The sequence below is a fragment of the Nannospalax galili genome, unplaced genomic scaffold (assembly GCF_000622305.1).
Source record: "Nannospalax galili isolate Female #2095 unplaced genomic scaffold, S.galili_v1.0 scaffold1296, whole genome shotgun sequence".
In the NCBI taxonomy this organism is placed as follows: domain Eukaryota; kingdom Metazoa; phylum Chordata; class Mammalia; order Rodentia; family Spalacidae; genus Nannospalax; species Nannospalax galili.
The window spans coordinates 846,775-855,842 of record NW_008338720.1 but is presented as its reverse complement, the minus strand read 5'-3'; the positions used below and the strand labels follow the sequence as shown (position 1 = coordinate 855,842).

At 33.7% G+C, this 9,068-nt stretch overlaps 1 protein-coding gene across 3 annotated transcripts in view; it reads left to right on the top strand.

The window, feature by feature from the left end:
* The window catches only part of Vps13a (vacuolar protein sorting 13 homolog A), a 242,970-nt gene that overhangs the window by 38,304 nt on the left and 195,598 nt on the right, over positions 1-9,068 (top strand). For all 3 annotated transcript variants that reach the window (XM_008833348.3, XM_008833350.3, XM_017798222.2), the window contains exons 13-17: positions 209-380; positions 2,082-2,144; positions 2,549-2,678; positions 4,221-4,315; positions 4,813-4,955. In XM_008833348.3, the coding sequence (XP_008831570.1) occupies positions 209-380; positions 2,082-2,144; positions 2,549-2,678; positions 4,221-4,315; positions 4,813-4,955 (603 nt within the window). The remainder of the gene's footprint in view (positions 1-208; positions 381-2,081; positions 2,145-2,548; positions 2,679-4,220; positions 4,316-4,812; positions 4,956-9,068) is intronic.

Here is a 9,068-nt window from a genome sequence, read left to right as displayed (position 1 = left end):
ACTGTAGAGCTTTTTTTTTTTTTTTTCTTCCCAATTTGGCAAGAGGTAGGAGTAATAGTGGACTGTTAATGTTAATAGGAGCTCAGACAATATGCTGTTTTCATAGTCTTGTTATAGTTATGCATGTTGTCAGAGTATAAGAAAATTCATTTGTTTCATATTGTTGATTTGGATGTAAATATGGATCTTTCTTTTTTTTTCTAACTAGGTGGGCTTATGCCATACAGGGTGTTCTAGAAGTAAATGTTTGCCCCAGTTTACGGATGTGGTCATGGAAGCATATTAGACACCATAGACAAAATATGAAACAATACAGAGAACTGTATAAGAAAAAGCTAACAAACAAGAAGCCACCTGCTGAAGTGCTCATGTCTTTGGAGGTTAGCATTTTAAAACAATCATTGAGTACTTTGCTCTACATAATTCTTCCTTAGCCCACCCCCTTTAAAAAAATTTATGTATTTTCTATGTATGTGTGCATACACAGTGTGGTTCATGGGTAGAACTTACAGAAAAATTTGTTCTCCCCTTTTACCATATTAATTCAGGGATCCAAAATCAGGTAGTCAGACTTGGTGGCCTTACCCACTGAGTAGTCTTGCTGACCCTTCTCAGTTTCAGTGAATTCTATTTTTTAATTATTCAGTGTTGCTCTTTTATTTGGACATTTTTGTGCTTTAATCTTAACTTGGGTAATGAAAGAGCTGAGGAAATTCTCCAGTGAGTTTTGGAAATTTTTGAGATTATTTTTAAATAGAAAAGATTTGGGTTCATGTACATAGTAACTTGAAACCTCATTTATATCTTTTTATAAGCCTCAGAAATGTTTGATGTATCTCTTCTCACCTTCTCTGTATTGAGTTCAAAGCCAGGCATTATCTTGCAGAATGCATTTCATTATACTGTCTCACTATGCATTCATTAAGTGAGTTTGTTGTTTACCTGTAAGCTCACACTTCTAGATGTCCCTGTACTCATCATGTATACCACCTACCTGTCCTCATATAACTCTGCTTTTTTCTGAAGTTCTGATCTTTTGTCCCTTGCAAGAACCTCCTGAATTTTCTGCCCATACAGACCCTTGAATCTTCATTTTGTGACATCCACACATAATCTTTATCAGCAACTTTCTATTTAATTTACCTTGAACTATTAGTTTTGTATTAATCTTGTCTTTTAGCATTATGGTGGATAGTAAAAGGGATTTTTTTTTTTAACAGAAGGATAAATTTCAGTTTAAAGAGACTGAGGGGAACTAGCTTCTTGAAATTAATGTTAACGATTCTGAATCTAGAATGGACTTTCAATTAAAAATTCTGAGAAGATTGAATTCTTACATTTTCCTTTCCTTTTCAAGGAAGAAGATGCTAAACACTAGGAGCAATTAGGAATTCTTGGGTTTAGAGGCCTTTTGGGTAGTTTCAGATTTCCTTACTTAGTCATGTGTCTTAACCTGAACCCTGTAAGTATATTGGATAGTAGACTCCTGAGTGAGTGAAGGTCTTTTCTAGATTAATAGTATGTCATAGTTGCTTCTCCTGAAGGAAAAAGAAGCTTGAACCTGAAACTTGAGAGTAATCCTAGGAATTCATAGATATGATGACAGATTTAACTTGTCTCAGTTTAGTCATTAGACATAATAACTTTTAAAAGCATAAAAATTAAAATAAATTTTTACAAATTTTAAGTACATCTAGGTCCACTTGAAATATCCTAATGATGTAAACTGTGCATGTAGATGAAGGACTAATTACATCATTTATCGAAAATGGTCCAGATAATTATTATCTTTATTTGTAATTAAAGCCCACATGAAAGACATTTAAAATTGTATGGTGTCTTTTAGTATCTATCTTTACTATATTTATAGAACTTATAACACTATATTTATGATTTCTTTTTCAAAAGGTATTTTAATTTCCATATTTATTTAATATATCAGATAAAACATACTGATAAGAGATAACTTATATTTATGGTGTTCTGTTTTCTGTTTCTTATCGTATTTTAGTGTAGTAGCTTATATACTAAAGATTTAATGTAAAATTATGAAATTAACATATTCTTCTTTATATTTTTAGGAGTTGGAAAAAATCCTGGATGTTTTTAATATAACTATAGCTAGACAACAGGCAGAAGTTGAGGTAATTTCAGATTATCTTTAAATTAATAAGGATCTATCTAGCATGAATAAATCAAATGCATTGACATGACAGAGATTATGTCATATCAATATTGTACTGCAACATACAGCTTTTGAAGAGCTCAACTTTTGTCTTTTGGTGTGTTTTATGAAAATTCGATTTAATTTTGGCCACACATTCTTAAATCAGACAAAATGCCTTGTAACTAATTAGGCTTATGAAAACGTCATGGTTCATATGAAGATCAAAAGCCAAATTCTTATATTTGGTAAATGTTGCTGTTAACCATGTTATGTTTGCTAATTCACTGAGATAAATTTGTTTCGAAAATATTCTGCTTCCATTTATTTTGATTTCTAAAACAAGGATACCTTGTTATCTATTGGAAATTTTATTTATTTTAGGCAAAGAAAGCTGGCTACAGGATTTACAAAGAAGGAATAAAAGACCCGGAGGATAATTCAGGATGGTTTAGCTGGCTGTGGAACTGGTCAGAATCAAATGCTAAACAGCAGCTAGATGTTAAACCTGGACGTATGTTCATTTCATTTTATATTAGTATATTTAGTTAATTACCAAGTATAAAAATAAAGTTTTTCAAAAAAGTTTTCTTTCCAATTAAAATAGTAAGTATATATAATGATATATAGTTAAATTTATTACCATCAAAATTATAAAATTACTGTTAAAGCATTTTAAAGTATGTTAAGTGAATAGTTAAATCTTACTAATGCTTGTAAAAGGGCTTTATATGTAGGAAATTTAGTGCTACCACGTATGAATTAGTAATGGGTAAATGAAAGTTGCAAAATGTTCAAAGTGTGTGTGTTTGTGTGTGTGTGTGTTGTCTGTGTATTAAGCCCAGGGTCTTGCTTATACTAAAGCAGCATACACTCTACCTCTGAGCTATTTCCTCAACCCCTTAACCATTTTTTTTTTTTTTTTTTTGGTCTTTTTGAGACAAGGTCTCCTTATAGCCCCAGCTGTTGTGGAACTCACTATGTAGACCAGGCTGGCCTTGAACTCAGAGATCCACCTGCCCCTGCCTCCTGAGTGCTGGGATTAAAGGCATGCGCCACCACACCGGCCCCTTAACTATTTTTAAGTGAAGAGTTTTTGTTTTGTTTTGTTTTGACATGGGTTGGGGGTGAGGAGGGTTCCTTACTGTGTTACCACAGCTGAGTTTATCACTATCTTTCTGGCTCAGACCCTGGGTATTGGAATTAGAGACAGCATGCAACTGTGCCAATTAAGATTTGTAGTTTTCACCTAAATAATAAAGATCATAGCTTTGAATGATTAGGGTCTTAGATATTATATATGTTTTGGATGTATCATTTGTTAACAGTGTGGCCCTGGCAGATTAGACATGCTAAATCGATTTTATCTATCTGTAAATTGGGAAAAAAGATATTTTATTTCCCTACTTGGTTTTACTCTTAACACAATACCCATAAGCTCTTGTTTAATGTAAACAGAATTTTTTAGTGCTATATTTACATTTAATAACAAATTTTTGAAAAATCACTTCTAAAATTGCCAATAATAATAATCTACTGTTCATTGCTTTTGAGGGTAATGCTAAAAGGAAATTTCTGGGCTGGCAAGATGGCTCAGGGTGTAATGGTGGTTGCAGCCAACCTTGTGAACTGAGTTTGATCCCTGGATCCTACCCACATGGTAGAAAGAGAGAACCAACTCCTAAAAGTTGTCCTCTGACACTCTACACGTGCTGTGTCATTGTGCATGCACATACATACAAAATAAAAAAATGTAATAGCCGGGCATGGTGGCAAACACCTTTAATCCCAGCACTCGGGAGGCAGAGACAGGTCGATCCTGTGTGAGTTTGAGGCCAGCCTGGTCTACACAGTAAGTTCCAGGACAGCTGGGGCCACAAGGGAGACCCTGTCTCAAAAAGACAGAAAAAAAAAAAACAAAAAAAAAAAAAAAAAAAAAAAAAAAAAAAAAAAAAAAAATTGTGATAAAATAAAAATCTGCATTTTGTTTTATAAGGCCAATTAAATTATATTTGTTTATATTACCATTAGTAAGAAAGCACTTTATGATTTATAGTTCTTGAAGAAATGTTGACGCCCGAAGAAAAAGTTTTACTCTATGAAGCAATTGGCTATAGTGAAACAGCAGTTGATCCAACCTTGCCAAAGACAGTAAGCTATTTTCTTGCTTTATACCTCCAAGTTTAATGTTAGATGTACCTCCTGTAATTCTTGCAGAAATAATATGCTGCCAACTTTTCTATAATGTTTTTCAGTGTCTGTAAATAATACATTTATTTTAATTTCCAGAATAGGAATAAAAATGTCCTTTTTTTTTTTAATATAGTGATTCTTTGATAGATTAAGGGTTGTTTTAAAAATATCTTCAGAGCTAGGTGTGGTGGCACATGCCTTTAATCCCAGCACTTGGGAGACAGAGGCAGGTGGCTCTCTGTGAGATCAAGGCCAGCCTCTTCTACTTAGCGAGTCCAGGCTAGCTAGGACTACAGGGAGACCCTGACTCAAAAACAAACAAAACCCCAAATCCCCCAAAACAAAATTAAAAATATCTTCACTTTATGGAATAAATGAATTATGTGAATAAGATTATTCATTGAATTTATATGTGTCTCCCCCCCTCCCCTTATTTCATTCTGGATATGTTTTAGTTTGAAGCCATGAAATTTTTTGTTCATTTGAAAAGTATGTCTATTATTCTAAGAGAAAATTGCCAAAAGCCAGAGCTGATAGACATTGTAGTGGAAGGATTCAGTACGTTGATTGTGCAAAGACCAGGAGCACAAGCAGTAAAGTAAGTATAAATTTATTTTCTTTCACGTGTTAAGCATCCCTAATCTGAACATGTAAAATACAAAGTTTCAAATGCTTTTGACATAAAACTATTAATGGAAAATTCCACATCTGACTTTGTATGATGGATTGCTGTCAAAACATAGATGCACTAAATATATTGTATAAAATTATCTTTCGACTATATACATAAAATGTGTAGTATATCTAATATAATAAATATAATTATATACAAAATATCAGGTATCTGCTCCAGGCATTTCACATAAGGGTCATACTCAACTTGCATCTTACATTTCACTGTAATGTTGAAGCCTTTTCAGTCTTGGGAAGAGTACTATAATTTTATGTATTATGTTTATTTTAGAAGCTTGGATTTTTCTCCTGTATTATGCTATTTTAGGTGGGATAATTAATGTATTAATTGTATATACATTCTGTAGAAAGCTACATGCTAATGAGGCATAGAACATTAAAGAAAAATTAGAAAGTAATACTTGCACGTTACAAAAAAAATAAGAAATGTGTTTTTTAATGTGGACATCTTTTTTTTACACATCCCTCTGTTTTCTTTCTTCTTCCTTCCTTCTATTCTTTTCCCTTCCCTCCGTTCCTCCTTCCTTTCCCTCTTTCCATTCCTCCCTTCCTTTTTGTGGTAGTACAATATCACAGCAATGCCTTTACATGTGTGCACATGCACCTTCATACCCATACCCACATACACACATCACATATTTAAAGAAAAGGTTTTATTGTGAACATATAAATGAAATCATGCTGTATGTGATCTTTTCTATTTGGTTTTTTTTCCATTTATCATGATATTATTCATGTAGCACAAATTTATACTTAGTTCCTTTTTATTGTCTATATTTGATTTTATTGCTGTACCATATTTTGTGTGTCAATTCAACAAATTATGAATAATTCAGTTGCTTCCACCTTTCACTTACTGTGAATACTAATATGGATATTCATGGACAAAGTTTTGTTTGGATACAGGTTTTTATTTTTTGGTATATTCTACTGAGCAGTAGAATGGTTGCCTAAAGAATTAGTTATTTTTCTGTTGTAATAAAATACCATGACCAATAGCAACTTAGAGAAGAAAGCGCTTACTTTGGCTTATAGTTGCAGCGGTCCATAATAGTGGAGGAGGCAAAACAGTAAGGGGCTGGAGCAGAAAGCTGGCTAATCATATTTCATTCACACTGAGCAAACTGGAAGTGCAAGAAGACTATAAAATCTCAGAGCCCACCGCAAGTGACATGCTTTCTCCTGCAAGCTTCCATGTTAAAGTTCTGTAACCTTCCCAGACATTGCCACCAACTAGGGATATCAAGTGTTCAGATACCCAAGCCAGTGAAGGATAGTTCTTATTCAAGCGTCAACATATGCTCATGTTTAACTTTTTGAGGAACTGTCAGATAATATCCCAAGCAGGCACAGTATTTTAAAGTTTTTTTTGATTACTTTTATTTATGTATATTTGTTTGGGCTTGAGTGTGTGTGTGTGTATGTATGTATGTATGTATGTATGTGTGTATGTATGCCAAGTATGTGTCAGGGCCTGCGAAGGCCAGAAGAGGGTGTCTGTCCCAGTCCCCTGAAATTGGAATTATAGGCTGTTGTGGGTTGCCTGATGTGGGTTCTGGGAACCAAACTTTTGTCCTCTGAAAGAGCAGTAAGTGCTCTTATCTCCTGAGCTACTTCTCTACCCCTAGATGCATCATTTTATTTTCCTATAACCACTGTTTGAAATGTCACATTTCTCCATATCTGCACCAGCAACTGCTATTTTCAGTTCTAGCCGTTTTACAAAAAGTGGTATCTCAGTGTATGTTTAATTCCCATTTCCTTGTTGATTAATGATGTTGAACATATTTTTCTGTACTCATTGACTGTTTTATGTGCATATCTTGTTTGGAGAAATGTCTTTGGAGCTCCTTCCCCCTTTTAATTTGGATGTCTTGTTTTTGAGTTCTAAGAGTTCTTTGTATATTCTTTATATGTATTTTTTTCATTCATACTCCCTTTCTGTCTCTGGTAGGGATCAAATTATCAGGGCTATGCTCATGTTAGGCAGGTGTTCGTCAACTGTGCTACATCCCCCTCTACTAGAGATAATATATAGTTTTGGGGGGCTAAGGATTGAGACCAGGTGACTCACATGCTACACAAGTGCTATAACCACTCATCTATCTATAGCCTTACCCTCACCTTCAGGCCTTGTAAATAAGGTAATCTCATTTTCTTCCACTCAGAATATTTTCATTTTCCTTATATTTCCCTTGTAGCAAAAAAAAAATGATTTTAATTTTGATCTAGTGCCATTCATTTATATTTACTTTATGTATGTGTTGGTATGTGACATTTTTGCCTAATTCAAAGGACACGAAGATTGTTCCTATATAATTTTTATATATATTTAAATTATTATTTTTATTTTATGTGTAAGAATGTATTGCCTGCATATGTGTAAATGCACACGTATTGTGCAGTGCTTGCGGAGGTCAGAAGAGGATATTAGATCCCCTGGAACTGGACTTACAGACAGTTGTTAGCTGCCAGGAGAGTGCTGGAATTTAAACATGGGCCCTCTCCAAGATCAGTTTGTCCTTTTAACCGCTGAGCCATCTCGGCAGCCCTAGATCCTGTGTATTCCTATAAGCATTTTATACTTTTAAATCTTAAAATTCAGGTTTATGATGTTTCTGTGTGTGCATGAAGGTTGGGTCTTGTTATATAGGTCAAGATGACCTTGAACTCACCACCATCCTCCTGCCTCAGCCTCCCGAGTGCTGGGATTGCAGCTTTGCAGTACCACTCCTGATTGGAATTGGCTCCTTCATTGTGTCTTTATATTATCCAAACAAAATTGATAAATTCATTTGTTCACTAACTCTCAGGGTTTTCTTAGATTCCACAGGATTACCTGTGCACAAGGCATCATCACATTGTTTGTGGAGGTGTAATTTTATTCCCTTCTTTCCAGTGTGAACATCTTTTCTTTCATTTTCTTGCCTGATTATTTTGGCTGCATCACTGACTAATATAATAAAGTTGTGAGAAAGGCCTTCTCATGCTCTTAGGGAACAGAGTCTAGTCTTTCACTCTGAAGATTGAGTTTTGATTGCTTTTTATAGATTAGATATCTTTTATTGGGATAGAAAAGTTCCCCTCTACTCCTACTTTAGTGAATTAAGAAAAGTATTGTGAAAGGTTTGGAGGATTTTTTTTCCAAATGCATTCTTTTCTTTTTTTTTCAGTCTAACATTTTTATTAATGATTTTCATATAATATGGCAACTGCAGTACTTCTGATAAAAACATCATGCTACAAAGAAACAATTCTCCATTAATACATTTGTTTTTGTTTTTTATAATAAAGACATTGAATTGCGTATCTGCACTTTACTTTCCATGAGCAGCTCTAGAGTTAAATGTTACTAAGGCTTCACTTAGATGTTCTAGAGAAATTAAATACAAAAATTTCCTAATTGAATTCTGTTGTCTGCAAAAGCACTTTCTTTCTGGTTCCTCCATCTTTTTTTAAAATTTTTTTAAAATTACTTATTTCATAACCATATGATTAGAAGAGGCATTTCATTACAACAGGATTGACATATTCAATGTCTTTATTATAAACTAAGATGCATCTCTTTCAAAATTGGCAGTAGGTTTTTAGGTTTACAGTTGAATTATTACAGTTATACAATATTTTACTCAGTTAAAAACTCTATAAGACATAAAATTAAATGAGGTTTTAACATTTGAAAAAGATCTCCATTTCATTATTAAAATACACAGTTTCATAGAAAAAATTCATTTTTAATACAGTTGACAATAAGATGCATATGCGTTTCTAATCTCTATATATGATTATTACTAGTCACAGTTGGTTACTTTCTGAGTTACTTAGCATCTGAGCATGGGTATAAAGTCATCAGGTAGATTTCAGGGGTAATGTTTTTCACATCTACTAATTATTAAGGAGCAAATTTTTATGCTTTGAAGAAATTTTTTTTTATACACCCACTTCCCAGGTAGCACCCTCCCATAGCCTCCCTGGCCCAACTAGAGCCCTTATACTCTGATATCCCTGCTACTGTCTG